The sequence below is a fragment of the Oryzias latipes genome, chromosome 21 (assembly GCF_002234675.1).
Source record: "Oryzias latipes chromosome 21, ASM223467v1".
In the NCBI taxonomy this organism is placed as follows: Eukaryota; Metazoa; Chordata; class Actinopteri; order Beloniformes; family Adrianichthyidae; genus Oryzias; species Oryzias latipes.
Genome location: NC_019879.2, coordinates 25,783,111 through 25,801,106, shown reverse-complemented (window position 1 = coordinate 25,801,106; position 17,996 = coordinate 25,783,111). Strand labels below are relative to the sequence as shown.

General features: G+C 43.7%; 1 protein-coding gene across 1 annotated transcript; it reads left to right on the top strand.

Moving 5' to 3' along the window:
- Positions 1-3,193: 3,193 nt before the first annotated feature.
- irs2 (insulin receptor substrate 2) lies at positions 3,194-16,261 on the top strand. Its single transcript, XM_004082003.4, has 2 exons — positions 3,194-6,775; positions 14,058-16,261. Exons 1-2 carry the CDS (start codon positions 3,535-3,537, stop codon positions 14,060-14,062), a joined length of 3,246 nt encoding a protein of 1,081 aa, XP_004082051.2. The 5' UTR covers positions 3,194-3,534; the 3' UTR covers positions 14,063-16,261.
- The last annotated feature ends 1,735 nt before the right edge of the window (positions 16,262-17,996 follow it).

Genomic DNA, 17,996 nt, shown 5'->3' with positions numbered 1-17,996 from the left:
ATACTGTATGTGCTCAAGAGCACAACAAGATGTTTTCATTACAGCCAGCTGTTTAAATGCTGACTTTAGGAAACTGCAGATAATTAAAGTGATTTTTTTTTAATGTTTTTTAAAAAAGTGTTGCCACAGTTTTACGTGCAAACAGAGTGATGTCAGTGTTTTCCACAAAGCAGCTTCTTGTTTTTTTGCTGCCTGCGGCATCACTATACTGTTGTTCGGTGACCCGCAAAAACATGTTGCCATAAAAACAAAAGGGAACTCTTTCACGTATTTTTTCCTCTAATTCTAATGTAGCTGAAACACATTTTGTGGAAATGCTTCTACTACAAACTCTGGTATTTTGTGACTTTCACAAAAGCGGAACATTTTCTAACTTCTTCTAAATACATGAACATTTATTTTATTGGAAAAAACACTTTAAATTTAACTTTTTTTTGTTTTACTTTTAGGAATAAAAGAAAAATATTTTTATTTCCAGACATCAAATCAATTCAACAGTTTAGATGTGTACTTTGTTTATTCAAGAGTCCTGAAACGTCAGCGTGATGAAGCAGTCAGTTTCTGATCATTTGAGTCACCAAACCACTGAAGTAAACATCAACCTAATTCCCAACAGGGATGTAAAAAAACAAAAAGAAAATCAATAGGCCATAAATAACGCAGGGATTAAACTGAGATCAAAAACACCCAAACAGCACAAGCACAACAAAATGAATCAGACACCCTGGGCTGCGACTGTGATCTGTTTTGGCTTTGTTTAATGAGATGACGCAGAGGGTGAGGAGTGTGATGATCGGACGCCAACAATACATGTTTGTGCTGTTCATTTGATGGGGCCTAATGTGGCAAAGAGTATGACTGATCCTAATCTGCACCCCCTCCCCAGCTTGTCCCTAATCTTACCTCATCAGTTTGGCTGTTCTAATCGTCTTTATGAAAGCTTATCAAACTAATTGTTGCGTGCAGTGACAGTGCAGCCACAGACTGAAACGTTATGTGGTTGTGACTCAGCATACGGGGCAGGTTGTGTTTGAAAACCAGCCTAAAGCGCCTCAATGAGATTAGGTCGTCAAAGCTGGAGCTTCTGTGTGGACTCGGTTGCATAATGCCGCTGTTTATTTGACCCTTTGTGCCTGTTTGTAGTGATCTATCACTGAACTAGTAGTGGTAGTAAATCCAGATGATGAGAAAGACTTGAGGGGAGCACTCCTGCTGCCTCCTTTCCAAAATAAATAAAGCTATAAACCTGTAATAGGTTGATTGCAAGGGACAACGAGGGGGCCCACTTAGAGCTTTGTAAATCAGGTTCGGGTGGCTGTTTAATTAACTTGCAAATTAATGCACCATGCTGTTTAAATTGCAGGGAGATAAATATTCATGCAGTTAGGTAAGGAAAGGGCAAGGACATATCACAAGCACAACCGTGGCTGAGTCTGCAAGCAAATCCAAAGATTTCTTTGTATTTGTCTGACAGTAAATGTCTTATTCATTTTCACTTATCACTTTTCCTAACCCTCTTTTCATGTCACCACTCTACATCCTGGATTTCTCTTTGACAATCTTATAAACTGAGCAATATTTAGACGTGACAGATGTTTCCGGCGTATTTATCAGATTCAGGAATGACCTCAGAAGGGGCTATCAGTGAGCAAAAGGTCAGACCCCAGTCTGTCACTACGGAAACAGCAGGACAGGGAACCCTCCTTATCCTTAAGGGGGACATCTGAGCCTCGATGTTGGGGGCACTCCATTCCTCAGCGTCTATTTATACATAAAAATACTTCAACAGCTTTTCAGATAGGGCTGAGACTTCTGTTGGCTCTAATAGTGACCCAACTCTTGCGTAACATCACATGTAAAATTACTGGAAGCTGGCACCCACAATTACAATTGAAGATGGAACCAGTAGGCAATGTGAGGCTCTGGGTTTTTCTGAGGATGGTTTAAAGTGTGTGAAGTGGAGCAGCAGCTAGAGTGTGAGTTAGTAAGAGAAGGCGACTGATTTCAGTAGGATAATTGACATGCATGGAGCAATGCCTCCAAGGGCACTGTGAGTGGATGCTGAGCCAGCACTGTGGGATGTAAAGAAACGTGGCCACGTGTGGTGTGTGGCTAAAACCACAGGACACGCCGCAGTACAGAACCCCCTTTTCACTCTGATCTCCACTGGACAGCCTCCAAAAGCATCCTCATTAAATCAGAATTCAGGACTTCCCTTTCCAACAGCAGAGTCTGACCTGCTTTCATCACTTCTGGGGCACACTGTTCTGCTCGTTCCCATCATAAAATAAAAAATAAAAAAAAACGAAGAAAAAAAACCCTGCACCATCCCTCTGCTGAACAGGAAGAAGGCAGCCTCTTTTCCCAGGAAGTCACACACAGACCGCTGCCCATTCCACCGTCGCGCTCATCACTGGCACAGCACGCTGGCGAGCGCGTTTCATCATTACGCACACGACCAGCCAATGACGCACAGACTTTGGGAGAATTTTTTTGCCGTCATCATGATCGCTGTTCTTCCTGACCATATATGGGCCTTCTGTGGTTCAGAGAAAGTTGGTCCAATATGGGAGCAGAGCTGTATGTATCATATCTGTCAACCTGCGGTTCTCCCTCTGATAATAAATGTATGATGATGCCAACTGGATGCTTATGCAACAGCGCTACATGCGCTACATCTTTAACACACTGTGTTAGGATTTGACCGTGAACTCAGCGGATAGAATATCCGCCTGAGCCGTGGATGTACAGAGGAGTGATTGCGCACAGGGAATATTACATTGAGGTGATGCTTGTTTACCAGCATGAATGCAAGGACTGGAATCGACCTCCTTCCTCTACCCTTATTTATTTTTAGAAACAGTATTTAAAAGGAAAATTATGAAAAAAGATCGACTGGATAGAGTCATTTCTATGCTTAGCTCCTTTGATCTGAGTTTGCATTCAGATAACTGGTTTTATAACCCACCCAAGCGCCTTAAATAAAAGCTTTGTAGGTCGGGAACATTTCAATTGGGAAGCTATTTAGGGCTATATCCTGCTAAAATTCTCCACAGAAGCCAAATGATGGATCATGGGACCAAAGATGCTATAAATAAAGCTGCAGTCCTGACTGACTACGCTAAAATGAGTCGGAAGAGGGCAGAGTGATAGTAGGAGGGCTTTTTCCTCCTCCCTCTCCTATGAACGGGGTTGTCTCACTCCAGCATTCATCCCGATTCCACCAATAAGCCCAATGAGTCTAACGCGCACCGCCCACAGTCGGCGTGCGTATTTTTTTCTTCTCCTTTCCGTTCCTTTTTTTTTTCAACCAGAGCAGAATGTGTAGATCGACACGCGTTGTTTCTCTCCCTCTTCAGTCGGCACACCAGCAGACATGTGTTATTTATTGCTGAGCTGAGGGAGAAGACGAACGTACAGTCAGCTCCGGGGGAAAAAAGAAAGAGCGCGGATTCCAGGAAAGCGCAGCGTTTCTCCAACAACTCCAGTGAAGGCAGGACGCGAAGCGTCTGGATTTGGAAAACCGACACGAGAATGGCGAGTCCGCCTCACGCAGGCGATCAGTCGATATTGATCAGTAACACGAGCAGCGGCGTCAAGAAATGCGGATACTTGAAGAAGCAGAAACACGGACACAAGCGCTTTTTCGTGCTGAGGGAGCCGAGCGAGGGCTTCCCCGCCCGCCTGGAGTACTACGAGAGCGAGAAGAAATGGAAAAACAAATCGGCGGCGAAGAGAGCCATCGCTCTGGACTGCTGCCTCAACATCAGCAAGAGAGCGGACGCCAAAAACAAGCACCTCGTCGCGCTGTACACCAAGGACGAGTACTTCGCGGTGGCGGCGGAGAACGAGCAGGAGCAGGAGAGCTGGTACCGCGCGCTCACGGATCTGATGGCCGAGGGGAAAGCGTGCGACGGCTCCGCGTCCAACTCCACGTCCTCGCTGGTTGGCTTCGACGAGGCGAGCTACGGGCTGATCACGCCGGTGGCCGCCGCCTACAAGGAGGTTTGGCAAGTCAACCTGAAATCCAGAGGCCTGGGGCAGAGCAGGAACATGACCGGCGTCTACCGGCTCTGTCTCTCCAGCCGGACTATTAGCTTCCTCAAGCTCAACTCGGATGTCGCCTCAGTCAATCTACAGCTGATGAACATCCGGAGGTGCGGCCACTCTGACAGCTTCTTCTTCATTGAAGTTGGCCGGTCGGCCGCCACCGGGCCGGGGGAGCTGTGGATGCAGGCGGATGACTCCGTGGTGGCGCAGAGTATCCACGAAACCATCCTGGAAGCCATGAAAGCCATGAAGGAGCTGTCGGAGTTCCGCCCTCGCAGCAAGAGCCAATCGTCTGGGACAAATCCCATCTCTGTTCCCACACGAAGGCACTTGAACAACCTCCCCCCGAGCCAAACGGGGCTTCCCCGCCGGTCGCGCACTGACAGCATGGCGGCCACCTCTCCTGTCAGCAAATGCTCCTCCTGTCGAATACGCACGGCCAGCGAGGGCGATGGCACCATGACACGCCCAGTGTCCGCCACCGGGAGCCCCCTCAGCCCCGGGGTGCACAGGAGCCTCCTATGCAGATCCCACACCATCACCGCCCGACCCTCTTTGACCAACCACTCCTCCTCCCTGCTGCACAGTAAGTCCATATCCATGCCCCTGTCACCTTCTCCCCCTGTCGCCACCAATTGTTCAGGAAACATCTCCTCCTGTTCAGACTGCATCGCCCCCCGCCCCTCCAGCTGCAGTGCATCCTTCTCAGGCTCCCCCAGCGATGCAGGTTTCATATCATGTGAAGAGTATGGTTCAAGCCCTGCAGACGCACGAGACCTCAGGTTACCCCTCACCCTCCGCAGCAACACCCCAGAGTCTCTCAAAGCAGACACTCCTCCCTCCAGAGATGGCAGTGAGCTGGATGGTTACATGGTGATGGAGCGACAGAGCTGCCGGCGGTTATCAGAGCTGGACAAAGCATACCGAAAGCGCACATACTCTCTTACAACTCCCCGTCAGCCAAGGCGCCCCCCTCAAGTGTCATCAGCCTCCCTGGATGAGTACACGCTCATGAGGGCCACATACACCAGTGGAAGTCAGTCCTCTCTGAGATGCCACACAGCCTCTCCTAAGGGAAGCAGACTTGAGGATTACAGAGATGTTCACATCAGCTCCAATGGCCTCCATATTGACAATGGCTACATGCCCATGATGCCAGGCGTTGCCCCTCAAACACCCGGTTCCAGGGAGGAGCCGTACATGCCCATGAGCTCCATGTGCGTCTCTGCTCCCAAGCAGATCATCAACCCTCGCTGCCACTCCTCCACTACAGGGCTGGCCCCACGCACAGACTCTCCTGGGAGCGTTTCTCTGGAGGACAGTGGCTACATGCCGATGTGGTGTGGAAACAAAATGTCACTAGAAAGCAGTGATGGAAAACCTAATCACGGGGAGTACCTGTATATGTCTCCTGTTGACACGCTGGTGTCTCTGACACCTCCGGACTATATTCTCAGTCCCTCGGGAGACCCCAACTTGCAGCACAGACACCCACTTTCGTACAGCTCTCTACCCAGAACACTCAAAAGCATAGTGCAGCACAACGGATCCACCGACTCGGACCAATATGTGCTAATGAGTTTACAGAGAAAACGTACTGAGGAGGAGCCTAACTACTGTCCCATCTCTCCAGGTGAATGTGTGCCCAGCAGCATATCAACCACTTTTTCCAGTGTTCCATCTCCTCTCAGACTGTCCCGACCAGATGGGGGTCTGGTGCACCGCGGCAGGGTGTGCCGGCCCACCCGCCTGGCTCTGGAGTCCCTCAGAACTTTACCATGCATGAGCGAGCATCCCCTTCCCTCAGAGCCACGCAGCCCCGGAGAGTACATCAATATAGATTTTGGTAGCGCTACTCATATGTCAAAGGCACACTCTGCATCCGAGTGTGCTGAAAAGGGCTCTACCCCACTCTCAGACTATGCCAACATTGATGTCAGCTCCCCGGTTCAGCTGGGTTCACACACAGCCATATTGGAGGAATGTCTTGCTGCACCTGATGGCTTGACTTGCTCCAGGCAGGTGAGCGTCAAGCAGGACCCAAAAGGAGTGAAGCAGGAGGAGGAAAAGATATTGGAAAAAGGCGAGAAAGAAACTGAATGTCTGCCTACTCCTGTCAAAGACGAATATGCTGAGATGACCTTTGGTTCTTCTGCCCCTTTACCTGATGCTGCACCCCTCCCCACAAGCCCCACTGCTTGTGTCAAAAGACTCAGCCTTGAGAGCAGCATAGTGGATGTGAGACCCTCTGTGCCCGTGGACTCTTTTCTCCTTGGGGGTCCTTCGTTAGCTGTCACAATCGTGGATCCAGACAAGGGGGCAAAAGTGATCCGGGCCGACCCGCAAGGACGTCGGCGCCACAGCTCAGAGACTTTTTCCTCCACTACCACTGTGACGCCTGTGTGTCCTTCATTTGCTCACGACACCAAACGGCACAGCTCAGCCTCTGTGGAAAACGTGTCCCGCACGGTTTGCAGTTCTGACGAGCCCGGAGAGGAAACCGCAAGTCCGATGTGCAGGGAAACGTCAGCCGGTTATCAAAATGGACTTAACTACATTGCCTTAAATTTGATGGAGGGGAATATTGGGGCATGCAGGTTAGGAGACTGTGATGAACTCTTGAGGTTCAAGGCATCCTGTTGCTGCAAGGGGAGTCTGAATGGCTTCAACAGTAGCCCCTATGCCAGCATGGGATTCAAGGAAACTACTGCTGCTGCTGTGAAAGGTTAGTTTTCATGGTCACCACTATTCTGATTGAGTAACATTTCAGTCTCTGCTGAGACTGTTTGCAAAACGACTGAATTCCTTCTTTCACAAAGTTGTAACAACATACAAATGTTTAAGAGCCGCTAAGAACCTTTATTATATACTTTGACAGCTCTTTTATGGTCACATCATTGAGACAGAGCCTCTCTGCTGTTCTCAGAAAACAGCTGCAGTGTTGTGAAATGCAATGTAGTGACCTTATCCGTTAGCTTCATCTGTTTTACTTTGACATTACCAACATGCTGATATGTAAACACAGGCTTCAGGAGCTGAGAGGAGTACACTGGTTATTAACATAGCTGTTGGGTGCGGACTGTGATGTTTAGATAGGATTAGCCACCTACTAGTCACACTCACAACTCCGAAAAATCTCAAGGTTGTGTGATGCTGAGAAAGTCTTTCATCAGGCTTGAGCTGCACAGATGAGCTGAAGAAAGCCAGCTTCCCCTCTAAATAAAAGCATGTAAAGTTTTGCCAATTAGCTTATTTTGAAATGGCTGTCCATGTTTGCGATTTCTCTAGTGGATGCTGCTGTTGTCTGTTTGTGTGAATGGTCTGCTCTGATCTCTCTCAGTGACGCAGTTTAGTTCCACGTCAGTATAAAGAAAAGAAAAAAGAGAAAAAACTAAGCTGATTCGATGACGCACTTAACTCTACTGCTGCCTTTATTAAAAACAGGCAGAACAGCTAAAGAAACTAAACATTTAAACAATAAACATACAAAAAATGAGGACTTTTTTTACCATGTACAAGGTGGTATATGTCTGTTGGCAGTAAAATCCATGTGACTAGCTGGAGTGAATAGCTGCCATCAAAATTACCTTTCACCTAATTTTGCCTGTGTGGTGCGGCGGGGGCTTTTCATGCAACTGTAAATGGCAGGGATTATTCAAATAAATGGATGACCTGGCAGGGGCATGTCAGAAGTTGCTGTTGCTTGAAAAGAAAATACAGTGTCGGGATCATTGTGAGCCAGAAGGCTGTGTTCCGGATGGTGAAATACAAGAGTTTAATTAGTGTTTGTGCTTTCACAACCAAGTTGTCTGTGTCTTAGCTGAATCTTGTGAGCACAGTCAGTTTTTAGCTTGGTACAAGTCATCAGGTTCCCCAGAAAAACAAGTGAGTCAGTTGTTTATCAATTGTCAGGTACTGGGTTTCAGGACTGGAATGCAGGCGGTGTGCAAAGGTTGCTGGGAGAGGTGAATGCTCACTTGTTTTTCTAATCTGGTGGGATGGACTCTGAAGGGGGGATGGGGAGACTCTTCTCTTTCCCCCCCCCCCCTCTGAGAACAACTTCACAAACAGGCCAATTGAATGTTTGTTTCACAAGAGCTGCCGTCCATAGATCTTTTGTTTGGAGATGTCTGAGTTTAGCAAGGCGCAGACATTTTGGACTCTTATTTCCTGTTGACAACTTGGGTAATTGTCATTAAGTACTCATGTTGGCTTCATGTGGAGACATTTGTCTGCAGATACATGATAGGAAAGGAAATGGGAAGGTGAAAGGACACAAATGACGGATGGATGAGTTGTTTTGAATCTCACTTACAGCCAGATTAGAAATGGAGATAAAAGTGCCAAGATGTTGTTTCTCTTGAGGTGATAGAAAAAGGAGGGCACGTCTGTTTACTAAAAGGTGACAGGCTTTGCCACATTCTCTTACAGTCCTATTGTGAACACTGTGTACATTCCATCTATTCCGTCACGTACATCAGGACAATACCTGTTTTGCATCTAAAGGCACTCTGATCTGAGGATAAAGTATTTGTTGCTCCTGTCCTATAATCAGGTGGATGCTGAAACTGTACAGCCAGGTTGTGCTACTATGACCCAATACCCACAGCCTCAACAATCACAATGCTTAAATATGTAGCTCTACCATATTGCTGTATTCTCAACTACCCCTGCATTACTTGCCACAGATTACCTGGATCAGGAGTGTTGAGTTAATCAGAACCTGTAATTGTTTGATCCAGTTACTTGATAAGTTGGACATGGATAGCAGCAAACAACCAGCCTAGTATATCTTAAAGTATGGTGTATTAACCTTGTTGTTAGTGATACTCTTAAGGACCCACTTTAATGAAAATCACGTTTTGGTGTTTTAATATTTTATTATCGACTTTTTCTCATGCTGGAGGACAAAGAAAGACAAAGAAAAATAAGCATTTCTTTATTCAAATCGTGGCGAATCAGAAACAGACGAAAAAATGCAGTTAGAAAAAGATTGTAGTTTCCAGGTACAAAATACAACCAGAAGATCAGACCTCCTTGTTCCATTCTATAGAAATCCATCCAATTGCAGACAAATAAACCCGTGTATGTCTTGGTTTTCCTTGTCCGAGCTGGTATCTGGTTCAAAACGGTACAGCTGGAAAGCTCAAATATTACGTGCCATTTTTGTTGCACCGGTATTGCTTGGAAGGGGTTTGAGGGGCCGTAAGCTAGCGGAAGATATTGTAAACAAAGGGATGATAGGAAGTCAGGGGAGGCTTACTCCACGCTAACAGTCCTACCGCACAACACTGAGGTGAATTTCTGATGAACTCTCTCAGAAATATGGACTGACTTCCATATTGCAGGAAACGACACAGGTTTTTTGATTTTGGTGAAAAACTGCATAATCAGAATTTAAAGACCACTGGGAACGCTTTTACAGATGATTTGAGTGGGACTTCAAAACATAAAAAAAACCTTTAAGTTTGCCTTTCAAAAGCTCCTTTAAAATCATCATTACCCATTTCTGTGTGATTAAAAGTGCAGCCGACAGAAGAAAAAAATAGATTGTGTCCCTCATTTGTGGGGCCTGACTGCCAATCCCCTCTGAGACAAATATACACATTTTAACTCTGAGTGCTTCTGCCATGTGCGTACATATATACAGCCATCAGCAGATGGTGGAGGGTTCATTGGGGGGGGGTCAGGGGTTTCTGCACCTGCCCTGCCAAGCAGTGCTCACTGGTTATCTGGCCCCTCAGAGGAGAGTGACAATACGGCAATGACTGGCCACCATCTGCCACCACAACAACGGGGAGAAGGTGGAGGGCGTGGTTAAGCAATTTCAAGAATACAACTCCAATGTCTCCTCCCCCCTCTCCTCTTGCACGTCCTCCTCCCCCATTCCCCCCCACCCCCGCCTGTCTTTAGACACTGGTTTCTGTTTTTCAGAAATCACGTGACGAGTTTGTCCTTCCGACACAAGCACACACCTTCTCCTCCGGATCTTTGTTCCTTTTGCTTTTTAACGGGTTTAGCCGCTTTTAATGTGTGAATAGTTTTACGTCCATGCAAATTGAAAGCCTTCAGTATTTGCCCACGTATCAATCTTCCTGTTGGAGTCAAGTCTTCACGGTCTGCGTGGAAAACACCTGCTTAAAAAATAAAACATGCACGTAGTATTTGGAGGAACGCGGTGTCTCTCCTCACCTGTTTTGAACCCCCCCCGCCCCTCCCTGCAGACACACGTACACATTGCTCTAGGCTGCCTGATACATAACTCTTTGAGCAAAGTAGGGCGGGATGTTCCAGCACAAGATAAAAACAAAGTTAACTTCCTCTATCCTCAGTTTAGCTTAAAGGTAAGAAGGATTACATTCACTTCAGGATTAGACATTGTTCAGCAGCCTGTTTTTCAAAAGGCAAAGGAAAGCCTGTGTTCTGCGGCCTGAGTGAACGCTCACTGTAATAATTATACACACAAGTTGTAAACTGTCAGTTTTATGGCATTTAGCTGATTTTGCACTCATCAGAAGGCACTTCCTCTTTTAAAACCCATCATTGAATTACTGCTTTTCTGACTTTTGTTTAGATAAGCAGAGTATTAGGTAGTAGAAATTGAAAGGATTTATTACTTAATAAAGTTTCAGGTGTTTGAAGCCAACTAATAGGTATATTGCGCAATAGGGGAATAAAAATGCATCTATTCATCTATTTCAGAAATGTTCCTAGTGGTGTGATTGTCATTTTTAGCCTAAATAAAAAAAAAAAAAACTGTCATTTTTAGGACAGTTTCTGCAGAGCGACTGTACTTCACTAGAAATTCTCACAGTTGTGGGAGGGACTATTGGAGGAGAGCAACCCCACTTCCTCTCCCCGTTGCCGAGAGCTCTCTGTTTACACACATGCTCTTCAGATGCGAGGAAAACAAAGACGTACATGGATCTAGTTGTCCACAAGCAGATGCTTCACAACCAAGTGGAGCAGGGAGCTTGTAACCCACCCAGCGTATTTTCGGTCACAAATACAAACTTTTTTTCAAATGGCATTTTTTCATCGGTTCCCGATTCTCAACAATTTGAATGACGAAAAACTCAGAAATGAAAATTATATCTTAATTTTCTTAAGACATGTCGTTCATCATCAAATAAATGACACACTAACATATTTGAAACACCAAAACCACCATTTTATCATAACTGAATTCTCATTTAAAACTACTCTGATCTGACAATAAAGTATTTGTCGCTCGTGCCAATCAAACTTTGGTCCCCCCCATGTGACTGAATTGTTGTTTTTAGCTGTTAAAGAACAGCTTAGAAACAGTGAATCCCCAAACAACATTTTCTTCATTTGATTGATTGAAATGATGAGTCAGCATGAAGGTTCAGTGCAGTTGTTTTTGTTTTGTTGGTCTGACAGGCGTGGGAGGTCAGAGGTATCGCCACTGTTTGTTTGGTGGAGCACTGCTGTAGTTTAGGGAGGAGTCAGGCAGGAATGTCAATAGAGCAGATCTGAGCTTGCTGATCTCTCTGTCCACTGCCAGCACACCAATAATACATTTTTCCTCCTGTTTTGCTGGTATGTTGGAACACTTTTGTTGCCCCCTAAAAAAAACCCGAAATTTTAACCAGCAGTGCGTCTGCACAAAAACAGGGACTTGTTTACATCTGAAGAGGGGGCTGATAAGGCAAAACTGTGGAGTAAGTCTAATTTTAGCATTTGAGACTAAATAAATAACTAACAGGGCCTCTATGTGTGTGTTAGAGTTTGTGTGTGCATTTGAACAGGGGCCCAGACGGTGGGTAGCGGGGAGGGGCAGGGGTGTGTGTGCATGCTGCTCCAAACAGAGGAGGGGTGGAGGCCATTGGGTTCATTCCTCTGTTGGACCTCTGTCCCCTCCTCTCAGTGAAATCCCCCTCCCCAAATCTTCCTGCCCACCCAGACTTTTCTCCTATCAGCTCTTGTTTGAATAGCATTGTGTGTGGCCGGTCCCAGTACGCCTCATTGCCTCCTAGCTGCATTGTTCATTAAAAACAAAAAAGGAAGCGATGCTTCAGTTTATGTTCATGGCTACACCTGGTTGCTGATCCAAGCTTTTAGGTGATTCATGTTCCTTCCCAGAAGATCTCAGTCATTCCCGCCCTGCCTCTGCATGCCGCTTGCTGCCTCCAGTAACACACATACACCCTCAGACATTGGGTTGTTATGGTCTGCCGGTCGCATGACTTCACTGCATTCCCGTTCTTCTCTGTCAGGTTCAGTCTGTTACTGTGGTTTTTCCACAGCGACCCACCCTCGTGGTCCTGTTTTCCTCAGTCTCTAATGAAGATGAGGAGGCGGTGGCAGCTCACAGGAGTCAAATCTGTTGCTCTATCATCCAATTGGCCTCTGCAGGCTAATGTTTTTACATTTTAGACACGTCAGGGCAGCTTAAGAGTACTTCTGAAAGAAATTCAAAACTTTGGAACGAACATCAAACTTTCATTAGCAGAGAGTATATGTAAAAGAAGTGTGCATGTGTGTGTTGATGGTGGGAATGGCTGAGGAAGGGGAGGAATGGGTGGGGGTGAAGTGAGGATTCTGAATGAACAGTTTGTTTGAGAGACTGATGATCAGATCCGGCTTTGTGAAAACGGCTCTTGTTTGCAGCCTGGAAGGACGTGAGGAGACGGCGAGAAAAGGAAGCAACTCAACCTCTGTGTTTGTGTGTTTATGACAGGCAGCCAAGACTTCCGCTCCCACTTGATAGCTGTGCATGCAAATGAAACCTCACAAGCATGCAGATGGTAGTGGGGGTCAGCGCAGCATTCTGAAGGCGGCTTTGCAACAGAGCACTTTTTTTTTTAGCAGTTTACAAAAACTGAGTCGCTTTGTTTTGTGCCTTAGCTTCAATAAACATGTTTTTGTGTTGAAGCATACTCCATATGGACATGCTAATGTAGCTAAGGGTAACAACTGTAGTTTTGTATAACCATTGTATACTAAACATGTGGTACAGACTCTTCTTTATTCCTTTGTTGTAGCTGGAACTGTTGTGGCAAAGGAAAGATAATATATGGGGGATGCTAACAACTTTAGCAGCTCATGCAACAAAATGATTTTTTTAAGAGTAATTGACCACAACTGCATGTGGCTGCTGTGTTTTTGTGCAGTAACTTTAATAAACTTGTATTTTGTTTGTTTTGGCTAAAGCTTACTTCATATGGCAATGATCTAGCTAAAGGTGACAATTGAAATTCTTTGCTAAAAACGTGGTGGAACCGGCTTTTGTTAATTCCTTTGTTTTAGCTGGAGCTATTGTGGCAAAGAGATGAGGTATGGGGGATGCCAACAATATTAGTAGCTACTGGACTGGAATGTCTTTTTTTTTTTAAAGCAATTGACAATAACTGATTTGCTTAGTTGTTGTGCCTTTATCTGTAGCTAAAGTTTATTTTGTATGGGAATATGAATGTAGCTCAGGGTAGCAATTGTAGTTCTTTAATAAAAATATGTGGTGTTAGAGGCTCTTGTTAATTCTTTGTTTTTAGCTGGAGCTGTTGTTACGAGGAAAAGATCATGTATGGAGAAAGCTAACACCAAAAAAAAAATTCCAACAATGTCTTTTCCGTACATAGGTTGGGGCTCTATACTAGTCTGCAAGCAAGGATTCAGTATCTGAAAATAAACAAAAGTTGCACTTTCCGAATTGTTATTGAACCAATGCGATAACAATGCAAGCTCTTTGAATACCGGCATAGCCTAAAATGGAAAAACTGCAAATACATGTTAGGGGGTTGTGATGTTTACGCTCCCGGAGAGGTGTAAAACTAAGCTGGAAACCTGATTGTTAACCCAATGATATAAATACCTCACTAAATGGTATAAAATGTACTTGTAGAGTAAGTAAGATATCGTGAATAAGCCTTAGATTAGTTTTTAAAGAGAATATTTGCTGCTAAATTAATTATTGTGATCCTTTACTTTTGTGTTTAAACAAATTAACCGAGCTTTATGAATGTTGTTTCGTCTTCTTCTTCCAGAATGAAGACTTGATGGGTCTTCCGACCCCTCATCCTCCCCTCCTCGTCCCTCTTGTCTTGCGAAAGTGGGATTTGGGTGCAGCCAGATGACGGGGTCGACACGGCGACAGCTGGACTCTGCGTTGCAGTCGATGTCCCTTGACCTCTTCACTGCCTCCAGGGGTCATGGGGACAGCGGTCACCATGGAAACACAGACACTTGACCCTTGCCCCAAATCTTCCCTCCTCTTTCTCGGCACCCAAACACTCAGGTGCCATTGCTGCTGTAGTACTAGATTAAAAGAAAACAAAAACCTTAAATGGACAATTACCTTAAACACTTGACGGTTGACTAGGTATTTTATAGGCCTTCGAATACTTCTGCAGTATATTCTTACCATTTCAACAGGTTCATGGCTTCAGCCTGCAGATGCCAGATCTTCTCACCTGAAAAACCTGTGAACCAAACCTGGACAGCATCCATGCACACTAAACCCTGTTGAGCATACTAATTACATGTATTTATTTATTTATCATGTATGTATGCTTGGAATGAAACGTGTGATAATTTATATAGAGGACTAAGAGTCAACGATATTAACACCATTTAAAATCAAAAATACCAATTTTTTTTTTTTTTTTAAGAGCCCTACCTCAGCATCAAGTCACACAAGATAAATATATACAAATATTTATTTTCCAAGGTGAATGTTTTTTTTCCTTCTTTTTTTTTTTTTTCTTAGAAACAAAAACATCAATCCAAAGCCTTACTCCAGCCATCAGCCTCCATCTGATGGACTCTTAGTTCGGACCTTTAAAACGCAGTATCGAAGATTTACAGACTGAATGTTCATCGCAGCAGACTGAGAGATTATGTTACCTTTGATCCCACAAATATGACGAGGCGATGTATTTAAAGACCAGAGTAATATATTTATTGATATACACATTAAAATAGTACTAACAGAATCTCAGATGTTGTTGTTGCATTGCACCAAAAAATAAAAGATAAAAGCTGTCACAAATTCAAACATGGCAGCAGCGCCATCTGTGGCCTGTATGAACTCAAGTCTCTCCCTCTGTTCGACCTGTGAGCGCCTGCCCGCAGCGACAGGAACATGAATGTTTTCAAACAGAGTAACTGGACAGTCGTTTATTTTCTCCTCCCCCTTACCTGACACTGCAGAGCCCGCCGCCTGCATGACAGAGCTCGCAGGACTCGGCGGTTTGACGAGCCGCTCGACAGCCCGAACACATGACCTCCTCCGCATGATCTCGCATTTACAAACTTTCCAGATTGTAACACAAGACACGTTGAATGTAGTACATGCTGTGGATCACGTGATCTTAGACACACAAAGACTGTATAACGGAACATCCGTAGGTAGTGAATGAGAACTACATCACAGTTACAAGCCCAATAAACAAACATTTCCTAATTTATCTGAACTCACAGGTACTTCAACATTGCCTATACACTGTAAATAAAGCGGTGTTACAGAGAAAAGCATCTGAACACAAGCTGAGAAAGTTTTGAGGGGTGGTAAGTTAAATAACTTATGTTTGTATTGTACATACGTGTTTGAGTGACATTTCTAATGCAACAAGAGCACTAATTAAGTTATATGCTAACCAGAAAGGTTTGGCTTCTTTTTTTTTTTTTTTAAACATCATGGGATGGTTTAGCAAACAGAATGCCACTACGAGGACTTTTTTAATTCTATGATTCTAAAAAAATAACGACAAACAAAAAAAAAACATTAGATAAAAACATTATACTTGATACAATGAGTTCTTGATATTAAGGTACAAACACAAGGCATATATGCAATATTTACACCTCTAAAAGTTAGTTTACAAAGATGTACCAAATGTAGAAAAACTGTTAATAATGTTTGTTAAACCTGAAATCCAATTTGTTCCTTTTTGTACATTGATTGCTTCAATTTTGAAACCTTTTTCTGCTTGTTTTTTGCTAACGGAGCCTCTCTGTGTTTTGAGCTGTGTTTTTTGCATTTGGATAATATTTTCAAAGTTTTTATTTGGCATCTAAAGGTTACGATATCTGCTATGGCTTATCTTGCTGTGTCTTTTTTTCCCATTGTAAATATTTCATATCATGCACATTGTGACGCTAACTAAGAAATGATAATTTAAAAATTAGCTCATTGCTTTAGACTGTGTTGATTCTTTATAGACACATGCAATAAATTATATTTAAGGAAGCTTTGTGGCTGTTTTCTCTTTCTTGTGGACACCTCCCTTTCATATAACAAAGACGATTTGGCTTTTTGTTGAATGTGGATAGATTCCTAAAATGCAACCCTTCTTCATTTGAAAAAGGTGTAACAGATGAATAAAGATGAGCTTTTTCTCCAAAAATCTCTTTGTTTAAAAGACCGCATTAAAAATTGGGTGTATTTGTCTCAGCTTCACCTCCTTGTTATTGTTTTTGTGTCTCCGTGTCCCCACCCCCAGCAACCAATTAGAGCAGCACTTTGAAACAGCCCCTTGTAATGGGAGGGGATGAATAAGACCACAATACAAGAACAGTTTTCCATCCTTAAATGTGATGGTAAAATGGATGTTCTTAAAAAAAACAACTAAGAAATAGAAAAAGTATAATTTAGTATTTTAAGGTTTTGTTAACAGTAGATAGAAAAGAACGTTTTTACTAATAACTATTTGAGCAAATATGACTTAAATAGCTTTTAGGGGAAGAGCTGAGGGGTAAAAGGATTTTATAGCAAAAAATATGCAAGCTGACTGACAAAAAAAAAAAAAAAAGCAGAATGATCGCCTGAAGGTGGATGTCCTCCATTAAACAGATGTCCCAGCTGGAGTGTCAATGTGAAAGAAAGAATCCTAGAGAGCAAAAACGTGACAATGTGTCTTTAGACCCGATCCATCACTTCCCTTTGCTTGATTTGCTTTCACAGTTTAATTAAAAATCTGTTTTATCTCATTAAAATGTGTAAGAAGGGATTTAGAGAAAGCCTTGGGAAAGTTTTTTGCTGCCGCGGTTTCGCAGTTTTGGCTGAAAGGGAAGTCTTTATCGCTGTGTGACGATAGATACAAAAGACAGTACCTGAGCTCAGACAAAAGCAATAAAAATAAATCATAGTTTTAGTGGGATAATACAAACAGAGAGGGCGTGGCCCCGCTTGTCAATTCATACACTTCCACTCAGAACAATCTGTTTTTTAAAGTCCCACTCTGATCATTTTTTGATCTATTATAAAATTGTTCCCAGGGGTCTTTTTGATTATGCCACATTTTAGCTATCAATCCATCCAAAACCTGCATCATTTTCTAAGACATAATTCCTGCAGAGCAGCAGTAGTTCATTATAAATTCACCTGAGTTGTGGGCGGGATTGTGAATGATCGTAATCATCCCTCTTTTTTTTTAACATGTTCTCCCACTAGCTTACAGCCCATCAAAGCCCCAAACTAACATTGCCGGTGCAACAAAAATAGCATTTAACATTGGAGCTATCCAGCCGTACAATTTGGAGCTAGATACCAGCTCAGACGAGGAAAACAAAGACGTAGATGGATGTATTTGTCTGCATAAGAATAGACCAAAGCAGGAAACGGGTTGCCTGCCGATTGTGAATTTTACGTAACAGCTAAGCTTTTTCAAACGGCATCTTTTCGTCTGCTCCTGCTTTACAGCAATTTGAATTAAGAAAAACTCAGAAACGCAGTTTTGATCTTGATTATCTATATATGTCCTCCATCATGAGAAAAATGCCACAAGAACATGTTAATAAAAACAATTTTCATAACAGTAGGGCTTTTACAAAAATCCTATTCATGGTGAATGTAATGTGAGTAAACAAACAAGTTCAGTCATGATGAAACCACCAATTCATTATGACCTCATTCGGTGACTTAAAGAACCAGTGAATTGGATATTATCATTGCACATGACTGAACGTGTCAGCTGAGGTTGGGG

Excerpts from the sequence above, each read along its gene's own strand:
- irs2 (XM_004082003.4), top strand. The coding sequence starts at position 3,535 with ATGGCGAGTCCGCCTCACGCAGGCGATCAGTCGATATTGATCAGTAAC.